Source organism: Balearica regulorum, chromosome 2 (assembly GCF_011004875.1).
Source record: "Balearica regulorum gibbericeps isolate bBalReg1 chromosome 2, bBalReg1.pri, whole genome shotgun sequence".
In the NCBI taxonomy this organism is placed as follows: domain Eukaryota; kingdom Metazoa; phylum Chordata; class Aves; order Gruiformes; family Gruidae; genus Balearica; species Balearica regulorum.
Window position 1 is genome coordinate 129,951,662 of NC_046185.1, and position 19,070 is coordinate 129,970,731.

General features: G+C 41.2%; 2 protein-coding genes across 5 annotated transcripts in view; one reads left to right on the forward strand and one right to left on the reverse strand.

Moving 5' to 3' along the window:
* The window catches only part of SCRN1 (secernin 1), a 39,056-nt gene extending 29,373 nt beyond the window's left edge, over positions 1-9,683 (forward strand). For all 3 annotated transcript variants that reach the window (XM_075745906.1, XM_075745908.1, XM_075745909.1), the window contains exons 5-9: positions 2,855-3,049; positions 4,698-4,863; positions 6,711-6,891; positions 8,942-9,101; positions 9,379-9,683. In XM_075745906.1, the coding sequence (XP_075602021.1) occupies positions 2,855-3,049; positions 4,698-4,863; positions 6,711-6,891; positions 8,942-9,100 (701 nt within the window). In that variant the 3' untranslated portion in view covers position 9,101; positions 9,379-9,683. The remainder of the gene's footprint in view (positions 1-2,854; positions 3,050-4,697; positions 4,864-6,710; positions 6,892-8,941; positions 9,102-9,378) is intronic.
* A 2,231-nt stretch (positions 9,684-11,914) lies between these two features.
* The window catches only part of WIPF3 (WAS/WASL interacting protein family member 3), a 36,880-nt gene continuing 29,724 nt past the window's right edge, over positions 11,915-19,070 (reverse strand). The window contains exons 5-8 of one of the 2 annotated variants that reach the window (XM_075745904.1): positions 17,476-18,237; positions 15,795-15,941; positions 15,006-15,107; positions 11,915-14,063 (exon numbers count right to left, since the gene is read on the reverse strand). In XM_075745904.1, coding sequence (XP_075602019.1) covers positions 14,023-14,063; positions 15,006-15,107; positions 15,795-15,941; positions 17,476-18,237 — 1,052 coding nt within the window. In that variant the 3' untranslated portion in view covers positions 11,915-14,022. The remainder of the gene's footprint in view (positions 14,064-15,005; positions 15,108-15,794; positions 15,942-17,475; positions 18,238-19,070) is intronic. The other variant, XM_075745905.1, reaches the window with a different exon arrangement.

Below are 19,070 nucleotides of genomic sequence, written 5' to 3' on the forward strand. Positions count from 1 at the left end.
TGCATTGGCTGATGCAACTTAGTGTTTTCTGTGAAGGTGGAAATTGTTACCTGTATACATCGTGCTTAAAAATTTATCTTTCATAAGTGTTGTATTTTCCCAGATTTATTTACTGTTTAGAATGTGTTGAGTGTCTTTTTGATGGAGTTAATGCCCAAATGGTTACTTACAAATCTAAAATATGAAACAGGAAGGATAAGCACTGATAGGTTTGAGAAGAGGGCTTGTGTTAGGTGGTAAATGGAATGGGCTGCTGCTGGTTACTTTATTGCAATAGATTATAGTCCCCTCGTATCCCCGTTTCTTATCTGATACTGCAAAGCAATACTTTTCTGCTCTTTAAACTTGTAGGTGGTTTCTTTTTCTGTATGTGTGAAGCCAGAGCTGCCAAACTTCTAGATTTCACTGGCTTGGTGGCTGAACTTATTTGCCAGCAAAGTTTTAAATATGTGCTGCCTTAATATAATACGATTGTCTAAACTGTATATTTAATTTATTCTCAGTTGTTTTTAGTTTTGAAGATATTTTTATTTTCATACGAGTAGAGCTTTTCAAAATTTACTCACATTTGAATGAATTAAAAATTCAGATAACTTAAGAGGATTCTTATAATCCATGCTTGGAGCTATGACAGATCTATTCAAGTCTCTTTTTCATTTCCCCTTCACTGAAAGGTAGGAGATAGCAGATATGGGGAGGAGGGAGGTTTAACTTCGAAAATACCAAAGCAAAGAAATAACACCAGGCTGTGTAATGTTGTGTGATGGCCTGTTGTCACTTTATGCCATCAAATACAAATCAGCTTACCTTAACAGGGATGGTGTTTTCCCAAGGAAAGCTTGCATTTTAAGGATACCTATAAGATGGAGGAAGTCTTCTAGCACAAATGGGTATCAAACACAGAGGAGGGAAAACTGATAATGCTGTCCTGATAAAATCCAAATTCTGGAAAGCAGCTGGCTCCTGAGGTTCCTGGGATTATGCAATGACAGTCTGCCTTCTTCTGTTGACCTACCTGGCTGATCAGTGTTTTTTACTTAGCCTTTTTAGCTGCATCAGCAATACGTAACCTTCACGTCCTTCTTCCCAGCAAATAAAGTGTTGCCTTCGTCCGCTGCTTGCAGCTTTTTGAAATGGTACTGCAGCTCTGTTCTGATTTTTACCAGCACATTTCTCTTCAGGAGATCCCTGTGAGCCACAGATAAGTAGTTTCCATTTCCTGCAGCCTGCTGAGGCTGTCAGGAGGAAAGGACGCTGGCTATGTAAGAACACTATATTTCATATTTTGTTCGGGGGTTCTTTTTTGCAACCGTAAGTGTGCCTCTTAAGCTTTCAAATGAATGCACAAATGTTGCTAAAACAGGGAAAATGTGTCATTTCCCAGTGCGAAGGCATTTTTTTTCCCTGACTCTGTCCTCAGAGTTGTTCTGTTTCTAATATTACTGCTGCAGTTCTGTAAAGCTTATAGTGAATATTTATCAAGCAACTCTTTGATGGTAATTTAAGGATAAACACTTTTAAATCCTTCCTATTACTGTTCTTCAGTTTATCAAGCAAACAAGTTTTTCCACTCAAATTTTCATCTTTTGAAAATACTGTTTTACATGAGTTACTAAATGTAATATTTAAAGAGCTCTTAAGGAGGAGCTTGCCTAGCTTGATACAAACACAAATAGTCCTATCACTCAAGTCAAGAAAATTGCTTTTGAAAGTGTGAATCAGAACAAGCTGTCAGTGACCCTATTATAAGGGTCAGAACTGAATGACAGTGACTTTTTTGCAGACTGATGCACAGAACTTCCTACTATAAGTTGTTACTCATTATTTAAATTGCATGAAGCATTACAAAAGCAGGTTTACTTTTGTGGAAGTCAGTATTAATAACTCTCACAAATACTGCTTTTGTTTCTGTTTAAGAAAAAGTTTGTGCCAAATTCCAAAATCTGGTTTTATTTTAGTTTGCAGATTTACTTTATCAGCTCTTTCTCTGGCTTCCAAAGCATTTGCTTTATTCTCTCTGAGGAGTATCTGCAGCAACCACTGTTAGTCATGCTGTAGATATATGGATATAAGCACTGCAGTATTTTTGAGAAAAGCAAATTAAAAAACCCTTTAATATTCTGTGAAGGCTACTTACACTGTCTTTTTACTTCATGCCATTTTAAAATTTAAGATTAAAAATTCAGTTTAATTTAAGCCTATCTTGCTGCTTACAATAACATTAATAAGACCAGGTGGGATGAGGCTTTGGGCAATGTGGTGTAGTGGAGGGTGTCCCTGCCCGCAGCAGGGGGATTGGAACTAGATGATCTTTAAGGTCCCTTCCAACCCAAACCATTCTATGATTCTATGATTATTTTTCCACTGGGAAGCTTAAAGCAATTGGTAAGCATTGAAAAAACCAAATTTTTGTTTTGGGGGGCAAAGAAGGTTCATTAAACTAAAATATATTTCAGCAAAGCTGCATTTGAAATCAAGTGAGACCTTGAGCCTTGTGACAGTGGAATACACCATTGGAGAAAAGATTAGGCAGGTGCCTTTGGCATTTGGAGACCACTGTTACCTCATGCTCAGAATGTGTGAGGTATGGATTGTGGAACTGGTATTCTGATTAAATACCACTATGAATCACAAGGCAGTGTAAATACCTAAGTAGGGCACAGATAATTGAGCTCTGCAACCTGCAGTGACCAGTAACTCTGTGTATATGTAGCTGTGTAGTTATGCAGTCATGCCAAATGTACACCCTAACCAATGGTTTAGTTTGTTTCCTAACTGAAATTACATTATCCTTCCAGCTTCTCCCAGAAAAACTGTATTAATGCTCTTTTTTTATATGTGGCTCTTTCTACAGAGGGGGTGAAATGCATTTGCAATCAGCTTTCATTAACTACAAAAATTGATGCTGAGCATCCTGAACTAAGGAATTATGTGAGAAGTCAAGGCTGGTGGAATGGAGACTCAGACTTCAATTTTTCTGAAGTGTTCTCTATTGCTGATGACCATTTAGCCTGCTGTTCTGGCAGGGAGAGCCTAGAAAAGCAAGGTGGTAAGTGCTGAACCATCTTTCTGTCTGCGCAGCAGGATTTTTGCTCACTACTGCCCCATTTCAAACATTCTGTCCAGAACTACATGTGACTGAGGACAACATCTTGACATATAAACTGTGTGGAAAGGAAGACCACAACTGAAGACTGTTCCTGAACTTGCCACAATTTATGATGAAGCCCTTAATGTCCCCCCTCAAATCTAAGGTTTTAAAACAGGATTGCAATTTATAAAGTAACTTTGTTCACTGTTGTTCTGATGTGCATGATGTGCCACTGCATTTGTGCTTCAGTGTAATTATAGTGGCCCTACCTAGTATGAAAATTATAGTATTAAAAAAAAAATAAAAAATGGCCTCATGTATGAAAATTTGAGCTCAATGGATTCTATGTTTTGGGAGGTTTGCTTAAGCTTTAGGGAAAGGAATTAAGATTATAGTTTAAGAGTAATTCTAGTCAGTTGCAAACTGAAGTCCCCTTTTCATTGTCAGGCAGAACTAAGTTAACAGAACAGGGAATGTGCCAATTGCTTTCAATCAAAGGAAGGGTTTATTTCCAGACCAAAATTTATTAATGACTTAAGTTTACTGCAGCTGGCCAAAATAGCTCTGAAATTACCAGCCTGCAGCAGTGCATGGCTGACATGTATCTGCTCTTTCGTGTGTGAAAAATGATACAAATTGTCTTTTTATAAAAAGCCCTTCACTGTAGATGTGAATTTACTAGATTGTTAGCATTTTCACATGTTGGCAAATGTCAAGAAGAGTGTAGAGATGAAATATTTATTGCAATGCAGAGTTCCTGCTAAGGCTATAGAATTGCATGGAGTGTGGTTTGTGTCCGAGAGGCAGATACATTCATAGGTTAAAGGTCTTAATAAACCTGGATTATAGCACTAAAAAGCCTGAGGCCCTTACAGATGGCTGTGGCTGCAAATCTTGCAGACTGCTGGGTCATTCCATGTCTTCTGGTGTATTGAGGCATCTGTGCACAGAAGGGTGAGTCAGTGTGGGGTTTGAGAAGTTGCTGGGGAAGAAGCAGTACCTGCCAAAGGGGTAATCCCAGAAAACATGAAGGTGCTGTGGGGAGAAAGCTGTGATAAAACACAGGCAGGAAATAGGATGAGAACAGGGGATTCCTGTAGATAGTGCTTTGGAGAAAAATCTCAGTATCTAGGTCTGCTGCTGTAACACCCTGTGAATGTGAAATGATGTTTTGAAATTTTGACTGAGACCTAATGGAAATAGATGAGAAGTGGGAGATCAGGGTGCTTCCATTCTGCCTGGGCTTGGGTAGAGATAGCTTCTTAGAGGAAAATGAGTGTTATATGTAAGTAGTCTGTTCATAGTAATTGCTAAAACAATATTACAGACATGATGGCCTTCTCCTGAAAAATACCTTTCAATGACTTTTCTCCCTACCTAGCAATCGTAATGCCTAACTAATGCTTCTTACTGTTCTCTTTTACTAGCTAGGCAAGTTTATTCTGGGTTTACGTTGTTTAAATAGAAACTATTAACTGGGATTTGTGACATGCCTATGTCAAGTGTCACTGGTCATATTAGACCAAAGCCCATTCAGGCTAAAATCCTTACCTGGGGTCCAAGTCATGGAACACTCAGGATTATTCTTTTTTCCCTCTTCATATAGGTGATGTTTCTGCACAAACTATGATTGATGTCCTGCGTGACAAGGATAGTGGTGTCTGTGTGGACTCTGAATCTTTCCTTACTACAGCTAGCATAGTGTCTGTTCTGCCTCAGGACCCTAGTTTTCCCTGTGTTCATTACTTCACTGGCACACCAGACCCTTCAAGGTAAGCCACAGCACTGCAGTTCCCTGGGTGCAGAGCAGATGATGGGTTGAAAGATATTAAACAAACCCTGCTACACAAATTGGAACATGCTTCAAGAGAATATTATAACCAGAAATGCAATCAGTTGTTGGTGGTGTGCAATCTGACAATCCTGTGTTACTGAACTACATCTTGTAATTCTACATGGACATCACTGGGCTGAAAGGCTAGATCTGCCTTTGCCTAAATTCAGAGCTTGTAAAGTTAGTGCAGTTTAGGGAGGACCTGGCAACTACTACTCCAGCATAGTTGCTTTCCAGTGGGTTCTTGCTAAGATGATGAGGTTGTGGACCATTTTAATCACTTCTCTTGAACAGGTGGGTGCAAAACTGAAACAAATAAAGTGTCTAAAGAGCAAAGAGGGGGTGTGTACTGTAGGTAGCCTCATATGACATCAAAATGTTAAGGGAGCAAAGCATCTGCAACTCCCACGTATCCCAAGTATGGTTTTTATTGGAGGGACAATTGTCAATTGGTTTAAATAATGTCTTCTCTGGTTGAAAGCAGCATAGGAGATGAGGGAACTCATGGGCCAGATCATCAAAGAACTAATGAATTATCTTGTGTTTTAAACAGAATCCACCTGGGATTCACAGAAATTAAACTAAACCACTTGCAGTTATTCAGATCTGCCAATTGCATTGAGGTAAAGAGGTTATGGGGAGAAGAAAACAGTGCCCTTGAACAGCTGACAGTCATTGCTATGGGAAGAGTGGTAGTAAGCATTAGGTTCTACCGAGGGCTACAGAAGTCATCCACGCCAAAGGGACTTTCCACCCACCTTGCATTATGCAACTCAAACTTTCACGTTTAATTATGAAGTTTGAGCTTGCTTACCAAAACTTTTCTTTGACTTGATGCAAATCCTTTAAGATAGAAAGGAACAAGGCTTCAAATTGTGCTGGTGGGATTTCTGTCCTTTTTAAAGGCAGAGAGTCTAGCTGTAAAAAAGCCTTGTTTAGAGGCCTTTCCTGCTTTATTTTACACTCTAATGCATTAAAAAAGCATTATTTTACGTGCAGCTAGTGAGTCACGTAAACTCTTAATCAGCAATGCTTCATGACAGTGATGGAAAGGGTAGCAGCAATGAACCTGCTGACTGTATGCAGGCAGTGGTTATTAATCATGTTTGCAGAAGTCTTGCACTTCTGGCAGCTTCTTTACTGCAGAATGCAGGGTGCTGTTTTGTTGTGTATCTAAAGAGAAGGAAGGCAGTTTCTTCATGCACTTGCCAATACCTGCTCTCAGATTCTCAGGAATTCACATCCTGGATTGCTGGGGTTTTGCGCACGCTTTCTCTCTCTGGAGTTTAGATCCAAACTCAGTGTTGAAGTAGTTTGAGCAGTGTGACAATATTGGTATTGTCTTCCCCCCCTCCACACACATTTGTGTGATTTTAATGAAACTTAAATCTGGAGGAGAAGGAGAGATGGCAGCATCAACAGAGGAGAAAAACTGATGCGAGGCTGAATGCTGAGATTTATTAAATAAAAAAAAACAAACTTGGAGAGGAATACAGTGCTACTCTTCTAAAGAAGTGGCAGAACTGGCATGAAGGAGACCAAAGACGCCTATAGGTAAAAAGGGGTAATAAAGTTTTACAGTAATGGGTAAACTCAATTATTTTGAAGCACATAGATTTATTTTGCTTGTGACCAGTAGCAATTCTCTAACCTAGTCTGTGCCTAGTGTAGATGAACTACCTATGCTGTTCTCTATCTGTTGTTTTAAAATAGCCTGGTGAACATTTCAATAAAGTATATAAAATCTCTCTTACTACTGCAAGCAGTAATTCTTATTTCTTTCAGGTCCATATTTAAACCCTTTATTTTTGTTGATGATGTAAAATTAGTACCAAAAGTACAGTCTCCTTCTTTTGGCAATGATGATCCTGCTAAAAAGATACCTCGATTCCAGGAGAAACCTGATCGCAGGCATGAATTGTACAAGGCACATGAATGGGCCCGATCTCTCCTTGAGAATGATCAGGTAAGAGCTGTGGGACTTGGAATTAAAGTAGTAAATGTAGATTCCTAACTCCATAATTTACTTCAAGGCCACTCATTGAAAAACCTTCTCTCAATATTCTTAGAATCCTTGCAAGTTTAGCTTGAGTACTAACACTTCCTGAAGGACAAACTATTCCGCATAGGTTTTTTTGTTATCCTGAGTGTTGTTCTGCTCCATTACTCTTACAAAGTGCAAAGTCAAAGCTGATTAGCTTGTTCAATCTCCATTGTATATATAGTCTTTTTAAGTGATTATTGAACGTTGGATGCTAGTGCAACATGGTTTCAGAATTATATGATAGGATGATGGCGGAAGGTTGTAATTTAAATTGCATGCTGGATTAAGAACTAGATAGTTTGACGGATTTTTTTCCTTGAAGGAATAATTTGCACGTGACAGTTTTGCAAGTCTCAGTTTAATGCATTTCTGTTAATTTGTAATGCCATGTAATGAAAATGCCATGTGAGAAGAAAGAACGCTTTCCAATGCTATGCAACAGTACCCAAGGTACTGAAAACCTTCCAGTATAAAAACCGGAAGTACCAAAGATCTCCTATGGGAATATATTTTGGAATAAAGGCAGGCAGGAAAGGGATTATTCCGTGTAGCTTTTCCAACTGATTGAGATACAACTTTTGCTGTCATAGTGCAAGTAGTTCCATAACTGTTCTTTGACATTTGCAATTACAACTACAGCAGTAAACTGGATAACTGGTTATAAGGAAGTAAAATAGAGGGAGGGATCATCAGGGTGTGCCAGTGATGCTGGTGTTGGTATTTCAGGCAATTTGTGGAAGGCCCACATAGTCATGTTGAACTTCCACAAAGGACTTGCTTTTCTGCAATTTTCCTCTGTGCATATTTGGGTAGGACACAGTCATGCTAAGATCATAACAGAATTCAGACTTACCCATCAGTGATTAAGGAAACCATGGTAACCTTTGCTAGTACCAACTTTATTTGAATGCAGTTTTGGCTAGATATGGTTTAATTTAAAATCTGTGGCCTCTGTGGTAACATTGACTTAATGCTATGGGAGCCAGCTGCACATTATGCGAATTACCAATTTAGGGAAAACCTAGAAGAGGTATGTTAGCATCATGTGAACTCTTCCCTGTTAAAGTCCCATGGTGTGACACCAAAAGTTATGGTAGAAAAGGAAATGTAGCTTTTAGTGGGCAGTTTTTATAGCATGAAGCCTGACCTGAGAGCCTAAACCTTAGCTTAGGTGCTCTACTCTTTCTGCACAAATGCTGGTATAAATCCTGGAATGCTAAGAACTGGCACTCATTCTAAATGCCTTTTTTTCCCCTGGAATTCAATTTTGAAAGCTGCAAGCAAGACAAACAGCACTTCTCCTTTAAAAAAAAAAAAAACCAAAAACCAAACCAACCAAACAAAAAAAACCCCAAACAAAAAACCCACAACAACAACAAAATAAAGCAACCCCAAAACCCGAGATTTTAAATAACATCTAGATAAAACAAAATTACACCTTCTTCAGGAGTGAATTTCCTGCCCAGAAACATGAAAAGAAGTCAGAATGACACACAAAGCCTCCTCTGGGATCTGGAGTCTTAATGCTGTTACATTACACATCATTTCAGATCTAATCATCTTACAGGTGATTATCTGAGAGGACCACATGTACATACCATGATCTGTACAATCCTTCGGGCTTCTAGTCTTCTCATATACTTCTGCTTGTGGGTTTACAGGCTTAACAAGTTGCTCTACCTCTGTCATGTGTACAAGCCTTACACCATTTTCCTCTATCCATCTTTCACTCCATATTCCTTCTCTGCTTTAAACTTAGCAACTCCTTGGTTATTTTTCTTAATGCATAAAATGTCCAGCACTGTTCCTTTTAGCCTTTGACCATCCAAAAAACTAATAACAGAAATAGTTTGTACTTAAAAAGGCTTTCTCATTTTTCAAAATACTTGAAAAGATCTCCATAACCGAACAGTAGAATACTTCAATGAGCCTGTTTGCTGGTTAATTGAGTTTAGTTGTTTCATGCCTTTAGGATAAAGGCCAGAAACTGATGAGGATTATGTTAGACCTGGAAAAACAAGGCTTAGAAGCAATGGAAGATATCCTAACTCGTACAGAGGTTCTGGATCCTGCTGAAGTAGTGGATCTTTTCTATGACTGTGTTGACACAGAACTAAAGTTCTTCAAATAAAGTAAGCAAACACTTCAATTCTTTAGCTACTGAGTTTCTGGTACCAGGTATCAGTGAATGTGAAATGTTGGATCCCGTTCTGATCCTCCTCTTTTACACTAAGCTAAGGGTGTTCTCAATTGGGTCCAAAGCCACCTTTCTACCTGAGTGCACCTGCTCGGATTGTTTCCAAAGTCCCTTTTCCCTGTGCCACATTGCAGGCAGGTTTTTTTGGGTTTGTTTTTTTCATTTGCACTCTTGCTTGGAATGGATTTTAAACAGATTTTATCTCATTTCAGCTATGGTGGCTCTTGTTAGCCTTTTCACTGGAAGACTGCAAAGTTCTTCAAGCCTTGAAAGAAAGTCTTCACACTTGTGAATTTGCAGGAAAACATTTATAGAGGAAAAACTGTTACTTGCTAGCTGTATCCGGTTAACAAATTGCTTTCCTTTGTCCAATCTTGTGGTGTTCCTGTTTGTGTATGTATATAGTGAAAGGAGAAAGTCACTGACTGGTCCAATTACTGTGTGCATGCTGGCTAATTTAGTACAGAATGTTTAAATATGTATGTTGGGCAACCAATTAAAGCAAAGATTAACTTCATGAGGCTAACTGCCATACCGTCATTGAAAGCAATCTGTTTTTTCCTCTATTGGCTTGCAGCAAAGCTGACTTGAGTTTTTCTCTTCTTGCTAATTCATACAAAGAATGGCAGAGTTTAAATCCTAGTTTTGAAGGAATGGGAAGGTAAGTCCTTTTTCTTGACCTTGCTGTACTGGCCTCATATGGGCATATCTGGTTACAGTAACTCAGCATCTGACATTACGCTTGTATAAATTATCAGAATTAGGTCCCCCAGGTTAAGTTTTGCCTTTACCTGCACCCAACTTAGGGAAGCTTGTGTTTGTAATGCACCTGGCTGCCACTCTAGTACTGAGTACTAAACTGCAGAGCCAGCCTGGATACCTAAGCCATCTGTACATAACCTAGTGGCTCTTAAGATGCAATTAATAAGGTGTCATATTTATATACAAGCTACAAATTTGGAATTTTTTGAGGAAATAGATGCTGGACATGGAGAATAGTCTGGTATTGATCAATCTTTTTGCCTTTGTACTGCTGAGTAGTTCCTAGTAATCTCTGTGGTGAGCATACATGGCTGATGAATCCGTTAAGTACCAGTGAGTTACTGGTGGGTGTGGTAATCCAACTGGTTAGGCTTAGAAATAAATGGCTGTCTTACGCTTCCTTATATTATGTGCAGTTCTGCAGCATGCTTCCCTTCCTTGACAGTCCTACAGACAGACCTGCTTTTCATGTATTTTCTTCTTGTAGAAGTGAGATAGGGCAAACACTTTAAGAATTAAACCAGTAAACACTGCTTCCTGTGTCATGTGAAGATGGTTGGGTTTTTTAACAGGAGGTTCAGACAAGAAGTCCATGTTTTTAATAAGTGAAAGTTAGCATATGGAGTTAAAATCCTTCACTGTTCAGGGAAGGTGATGGTGAAGAACCACAGAATTTTGTATTGAGGAAATAAAAGCTCCTTAGAAGGCAGCAATGCCTCAACTTGAAACTGTAGGAGTTGTGCATTAGGGAAATAGTCATTGCCATATTGGCATACTGTATTCTCAGAATTTTTTTTTATGAAATTGTTCTATTCAGACTCTTTAATTTGGCATTGCCTTACACGACAGCTGGCAATTGGACAAGAAAACATTGGGCCTTTTCAATTACAGAAAACAAGCACGAACCTTCCCATTCACAATACACTCCTCCCCTGCTCTCTATTTCAGGAACAGCTCCTCTGCCTAGGTATTCTGAAAGTGGAGACAAGGTAAGGAGAAAACAGGCAACTAAACACTAAAACTTAGCTTCTCTCTACCTAGCCAGAATAGGGACTTCAAGGAGCACGCTTCATTTCAGAGGGTGTTGTGCTGGACAAAGCCAGGTGAAAGCAGTGTTGAACTTCAAAGCTGCTTCTATAAACTGTTGCTTGCTGAGCACTTTGCATCCTGATAGGAGTAGCTGGATATTTGTGAACAAGTGGAAAACAGGGATAAAATGATTGCCCCAGCCAGAGGGCTGAAATTAGAATATACTACTTCACACAGCTCTTCTGCACAGCTCCGGATCTCTAACCTTGGAGAGTTGGGAGGGAGGCAAGATGAAAGAAGAGGGTGTTCCTGCTGAAAACATAATGTATCTTATTTGCCCATTTCTTAAGAAAGAAACCAACATTTGCAATTATCTTGTGGGAATTCATGTCCTTATTTGGAACTGCTTATATGACAGATCTAATAAATTGTTTTGAGCACAGTGACCCAGGTAGTAATTTTCTAATAGTATGTTGCTTTTCCTTCAGCTGTGTAGTGTGTTTTAAAAAAATAAAAAAAAAAATACTGTGCCACAGCAACATGCTGGAGTGCAATCACTAGTCCTACAAGTTTGAGAAACCAGAGCACCCCCATGACTTTAAAACTTCCAATGGGATTGAGTGTAGGACACAGAGGGACCAACTGCCACTGGGGATTCTATCTCCAGGTAACAGCAACTTCAGAAGCTTCAATGGATCTTCGTCAACAATTGAGTATATATGGAAATAACATTTCACCAATGCTTGCAAGTATGTACAGGCTTTCTAATTTAATCCCTGAAAGATCTTGTTTGCTTCTAAAATACCCCTAAGCATAATAAAAACAGGAGTAATTTTTTTTCCTTTAGATATTTTCTGGCAGGTAGTCTAGCATTAAGTAGTTTTAAAATCCTTACGAAGGTACTTATTACAGAGCAGTACACGAGTTCCAGAACAAAGGAGAACCAACAATAAAGTCACCTTTAATAGTACTATAACAAAATATTCTTCAAAGCAGTATTAAACTTTTTCAGTTGTTGAAGCAATGTATATGCTGATCCCTGCTTATTACTATATTCATGCATATTTATCAAGTAACTATAGTAATGACAGTAAGTATTGGTCAAAGCATCACTTATGTTTTTTTTCTTTTCACAAGACATACAGCAACGTATCATAAGAGGCTAGAAAAAGACTAATCATGCTTTCTTAGAGTCCTACAGGTGATGAGCTTACCCTTCCACCATCTCCACACCATGAGCATGCCCGTGTGTGAGTAGGAGTTACAGCATTACTGAGCTGCTGCATGAACTGAGAGAAAAGCAGACATATGTAATAATGCAGTTACCTGTCTCTTCCAAATAGTTTTGTTCAAAGGCATGGCCATGGGGAAGGATCTTCACCTGTGATCTATAATGTTGTTATGGCTGCAGCTGAGAGGAATTTATGGCAATTATATAAATTAATGCCAGAACTGTAAATAGCCTGGCTGTTAGCACCAGGCTCACCCTGGAACAGCAGTGCCTTTTTTTCAAGCTGGTGAATCACAGAATCCTTTAGGTTAGAAAGGACCTTTAAGATCAATTGAGTCTAACCATTAACCTAGCACTGCCAAGGCCACCACTGAACCATGTCCCTAAGCACCACATCTACCCTTCTTTTAAATACCTCCAGGGATGGTGACTCAACCACTTCCCTGGGCAGCCTGTTCCAGTGACTGGCAACCCTTTTGGTGAAGAAACTTTTCCCAATATCCAATCTGAACCTCCCCAGCACACTTTGAGGCCATTTCCTCTTGTCCTATTGCTTGTTATTTGGGAAAAGAGACCGACCCCCACCTGGCTCTACAACCTCCTTTCAGGTAGTTGTAGAGAGCGAGAAGGTCTCCCCTCAGCCTCCTCTTCTCCAGGTTAAACAGCCCCAGTTCCCTCAGCCGCTCCTCATAAGACCTGTGCTCTAGACCCTCCACCAGCTTCGTTGCCCTTCTTTGGTCCAGACATTTGGACCTCAATGTCTGTCTTGTAGTGAGGGCCCAAAACTGAACACAGGACTCAAGGTGCAGCCTCACCGGTGCCGAGTACAGTTGTGACAAGAGAACAACCACTTTAGGGACTGCTTGTTCCATGTGGTGTGTTTTGGACAATGAATCCTCACTGCTGCTGTGGGTGAACAATAGTAGCTTTAGTTGCCTGTTTAAGATGTAGGTGTTGGACTCCTGATCCAAAGGCCTCCCAATTGCTGGGTAAAGACAGTCTGTCACACAAATGGTAGATACCCACTTTGCCAGCAGGAAAAGACAGGACGCGTGCCCTTACATACAAACTTCGTGGCATACGCACTCACACACACCACTTGGTTTTTTTGCTTACAGTAGAACCACTTTCTTTTCCTCTAGTTTGGAAGAGTTCTGTCTTGTTTAAGTCCATGACCACCCTACCCAGCTGGGCTTCTTCAGACACTATCCCATAAGGATCTGTAATCAACAGGAGGTAAGCTCAACAGCAGCCACCACTCCTTGTCATCTCTTCATCCTCGACAAGAAAAGGATTGTGGGCTTTTCCATTCATGAAAGTGACATTCTGCTGCAATCTGAGCATAGGCAGAATAGAAGAAGTGAAGAAATGTACAAGGAGACTAAAGGTAGCATGTTAGTGTCTGATAGTTCATTGAAAAATGTCTGAATAGTAACTGAAGATCTTATTTCCAAAATACTTCAAAATGATGATGGAATGGGAAAAATAAACTACAGCCATGTAATGCAGAAAGTATTCTGAGGTAACATCTGTCAGCATGATAAAAATGAGAATTGTTTCAACACTACAAAGAATTTAACTTTTATGTTGCTTTGCTTAAAAAATAGCCACCTATATACAATAATTTAAAAGCCTGTACTAACATTCCTGTAGTATGCAGGCCGGTTCAAAAAGTATCATTTACATCGCTTTTCCAGTTTACAGAAATGTTAACATTGCAGCACTTGCAATTCAAATATAATCTCTCTCACTGTAATCAGGACCCCTTCTGTTTTATGTATTATCTTGTTGTTCTTTTTTTAATACTAATCTGGAGAGCATCAGAAGACTCTTCTCATCTCACATGTGTTCTTAATGGAGGATTTTTGGAGGGATCTGTAAATAGATAGGACAGGTTTAATCAGAGGAGATTACAGATACATTTTTTTGAAATAATATATTTCGGATGCAGTTCTATAGCAGGGATGCTGCATTTATCTCCTACCCTTCAACTGACATATATATATTTGGCTCATGCTCTGTAGCCCTTCAGTAAAAAGTCTTTGATCAGATCATACAGCAGATGATTTAGACCGACTGAAGTTACTATCAAAAGTCATGTAAAGTACCTTGGCATGGAAACAAACAAACAAAAAAACCTTAACGAAAAGTTGGAGATAAATAGTTGCTATAATAATACAGAAGAGACTGGGGGTTATGAAAAGCAGAATATGGGCATGAGATCTTTCAGCACCTTCAACTACCAGTTTTCCAAGCTGTATAGGTGAACTTCTGCTCCTGCAACAGTGACATGATACCAAGTTTCTAAGTTAAGGAAGGGGAAAAAAAACCAACCAAGTTCAGTCAGTCATTACTTTCCTGGCGAGGTTCAGGTACTAAGTCCCTTTGTTATTCAGGTTTGTAAAAGACCATGCATATGATTTAAATCAAAACACATGATGGAAAACAGGGATCAAGTCACCTTTCTTTTGTGATTTCACAAGTTAATGAACAAAAAACCAACTTGGCAGCTGCCTAAGTCTTTTTACGTGACATCACTGTTTTTTTTAACATCAAGGGCTCTGCAAATTCAACAATCTAAAGAATACAGACTGCATGTCAAGCCATATAATTTTATTTTTAGCTACTAAGACTTTAAAGTAATAAGTGCTTTTCATTGTATCTTTGGTCCCTGTTACCACTGAACAAATCCCATTCCTCTCTGTGCCTACACTAGCAGCCCAGTTCTTCACATTAATGCTGGTTTCTGTTATTTTCACTCCCTGTTTTTTAATCCTACTGGATAATTATCAGACTTCTTCATGTTTACACACTTACCTCTAGCTATCTTGCTGGGATATATTTTCTGAAATGGCTTGAATTCATCAGGTGGGGGGAAATCTTCCACAGAATGGAAAGTAAATTTAGATTCAAAGTCATCTGGGAAGTTTCAGGGAAACAAACATTAGTCACTCTTAGAGAGATACTTTAAAAAAATAAAATTGCCACAAGTAATTTCAATTAAAAATGCTGACTCCTTTTCCTCCAGAATTGATAGTGGCTCATTCCATATAAACAACCTTGATGAGTACTTGCGTGAGCCATTCAAGTTTTCTGGCTTAATTGCAAACACTGCCTGCTACTAACTCAAGTTAAGCTTCTAGCTGCTGTTCCAGTTTCCTGTATTGATGATATTGCAGCAATAGAAGTATTTCTAGGTGGTTTTCAGGCCAGGTAGCTATAAGCAAGAATGAATGGCCATTTCGTCAGACCACAAAAATAATTCTTAGCAGTCTTTGTTCTATAGGATTGAAGCTACTAAATGTCCATGAACTGGTTTTAAGAATAGTAATACAAGCACGCTACAGCAACTTTTCACAATCTTAAATAATTTTGCAGGTAGCGCATGCTTTTCTTGTCTGCTGGATGATTCAAAACCTTTGTGACAAGGCTTTAATTTTCTCTCACTGTGTAAGGTTGTACAAAAATGTTTCTAATGGGTCTAGTTACACTACCCTGTTATTGCCATGACAAAGTCTCACATGAGTTTTTGAGGTCTGAGACACACCCAGGCTTTGTACTAAAATTATTAACTAAAGTTAAGAGATCTCATTTAGGTGATACTACCAATGATGTGCATATTTCCATTTTTAAGTGGTGGGTACGAGTCATGAGCTGCAGCCCAGGCTGAGACTCCAGACTTGCTCGTAAGTTCAGTTGTTGGTGATCTTGCTGGTGGCTGTGGAGGTACGACTAGCTTCCCAGCACCGGTTCCTTAAAAAGAAGCAGCAGACCAGCACATAAACATCGTGGTGACTTTACAAACTCACCAGTAAGCTTTGCACAGAAGTGGAGAGAGCATAGAAGGAATGCCATACTTGGGGCAAACTTAACCCAGCTATTGTAGGGTACTTCATAGCTGCTGTTTGTCAAGCCTGACCATGGATTTATAGCATTAAGTATTAAATTTAAGTCATTATTGGACTTGGCTGGGGCTTGCTATTTCTAGTTCTAGGGAAAGTCTGACACTCTGAAGTCTGGTTTTGTCCCAGTCTGGAGGGGGAGCCTCTCCTTCCACTTTCACAAGAACAAGCAGTTTCTCTAAGAAAGAAACCAACACCCAACCACACTAGATGGTAGCTCTCAAAGAAAATAATTTCCTGACACTTTGGCAGCTATGCAGTGGAATTACTATTATTCTTGTGCATTTCACTGAGGACTTGCGAGAGGCATCAAACTTTACATCATCTGAGCAGAGCTACCACAGGAACTGTGTAAGGGTGAGGGAGCCCAAGGCCTCCAAGTTAGCAGCCTCTCAAAACTGCTTCTCCCCCTAGGTAACCAAGAGAAAGGCAGACTAATTTTATGGAAACCTCAAAAGTTGAACCACCATGAGAAACAGGCATCTCACTAAATTAACAGTTCATCAGGCAGTTCCTGAGCAGCATTAATCACCGCCAGGAAGCACCTGATCTGCTGTACCTACACAGCCTTTCCCATGGCTGTCAAAGGGAACCAGTAATCTTTCTCTCAGCATGCAGCTGCTAAAATATAGGGTACAGAATGTTCTCTTCAGATGTTCCTTATTAAGGAGCTGTCTCCATTTCTCAAACCCACACAGATCTAGGCTCATTTTTTTAATCTTCATTGTATCAGGGAAGTCTGACAAAAGTTCCTTCTACCATCTGCTCAAGGAAACAATGGCTAATATCCCCACTTCCCAAGTGGTCAGAGAAACCTCTGGCCCTACCACCTTGGTCAGGGAGGCACTGGCTGCACCTATATTTGCCTTTGCTCATCCATGGCTGCAGCTACACCACCTCTGTTTTATTCTCTCCTGCAATGTTTCCCAGCCATTGGCAGAATTGCTTCAGACTGCACGCGTATAGCAGTACAGGGATGTCGCGGGCAGCCTGGCACTCGTGCAGTGGCAGATCTGGCCAACATTGGTGGTGCACGCTCTGTTAGGGAACCTCTCCTGAGCTCGGTCATTGTGCTGCTGGGGACACAGCAGTGCCAACACAAAAGCAAGAAGCAACTCAGCCTTCCTAAAATCTTGTTTCACTGATCAGCATTTTGCTTCCAAGAATGAAACTATACAGCGTGCGTGCCCAGCTCTAACAACCTGACATCTCACATGCTCGTTACATGCTGTGCAACCTACGGGTATTCCTCCCAGACGATGGGCTTTGCCCTCCTGCTATGTGTGCCCTTCATCTCCATCTCTCCAAGCTCTCCAGCCATCAGTGCCATTTTCCCCCTAGCCCAAGGGAGAAGAACGCCTCCCTTCTTCGAATGCCGCTCTCACCTGCGCCTCGGCCTGGTCTCTTCTTCCTGGTCTCCACCACCGCTGTGGTCTGAGGAAGGCCAGGGGTGGGAGGAAGCGGCAGTGACTGAATACTGCTTGGCTTATGGAACTGGGACAGCAAGTGGGGAGACTTGGGGGGCAGCGGAGGGGGCACGTCACCGCCGCTGACGGCACTGTTAAAGGCTGGGGCGGGTGGAAAGGAGAGCCTGTTTGAGGTCAGGGGGTGCCCGTGTGGTGGAGGAGGAGGAGGTGGGGGGGGCGGTGTGGCAGGTGGACAATCCCTTCCTTCAGGTGGAGAGGAAGCGGCAGCAGAGAAATTGGGTGTCCTGCTGGGAAACCCGCAGGGGGGCACAGGGGGCAGGGGAGGCGGAGGAGGGGGCGGCGGTGCGGGCGGGTGTGCAGCTCCTGCTGTTAACTTTGTGGGTTTGTCAGCCTGAGGAGGAGGGAGCGGGGGCAGAGGAGCAGCGTTGGGGGACACCCCCTTGGCAGGGCGCTCGGCTGGAGGGGGGAGAGGGGGAGGAGGAGGGAAAGTGAGGGAAGGTTTGCTGGAAGCAGGAGGCGGTGGAGGGGGGGCGGGCAGGCTGGGCCGCCCAGGGCCAGCTCCGGCTCGGGAGGTGCTGGGGGGCTCTGGTGGGACTGCTGCCCTTGGGGCCTCGGCCGCATGCGAGGGGTTACTGCTCGCCTTTGCGGCACTGCTGCTTGGTGGGACGGAGGTCCTGGGAGCCGCTGCTCGGGCCCCAGAAAGCTGCGCAGGCCTCCCAGCTGAAAAACATGCATGACACGTTATACATCAGCATTTTGTTCCTGCTCATCAGATAATACAGTGCAAAGAGCAAGCTCTTCATCTTCCCCTCCCCGGTGGTTACTCCAAGTGATTAATCCTCCCACAACATCTCATGTCCAACAGGTTGTCCCTGACATAACGGGGCATGGGAGGTGATGAATTCCGGTGGGTGCCAGGGACTGCGGTTAGTTACATGGCAACAGGCTGAGAGCCCTTGCTCCCCTCCCTGCTCCTCAGTTTCTGCATAATGAAACAGTTTGAGGAGAAGGTGGTTTTCTGCAGAGGTCCTTCATATCAGCCTTGTCTGCCTAGGACAGCCTGTCTGTACGTGGACGAGCCGTCTGCTTGGAGGAATCGAGAGTCCTCGTGAAAAGGCCTCAAAGAACACAAGTAGATTGACACACATCAACTTGCATCCTTGAAGTTAAGTACTCGCTTAAGATTAAAAAAAAAAATAAATCACACAAACATTACATAAATCTCAATCCCATGGACAAAAGCCAAGCTTGTAAATGTAGTGCCTCAAAGGCTTTCCAGAAGGCACGCATATAAATGTTTCCTTTTCAAAAGCAAACACCCAGACTCTTGACTGTACAAAATGTATTTTCCTGAGCAAATGTCAAAGATTTCACAAAGCAAGATGTCAAAAAAGGCATCTCATTCTATCTTAACCTAGTCTGATAGACACGGTCATAGTTTTAAGAACAACAAAGTAGCTACGCAGCTGAAGCTATGTGGGGAAGCCCAGTCACAAGTAGTGTTGCGCATCTTGGGCTTGCCTTCCAGGAAAAAAAACCCAACAACGTGCAGA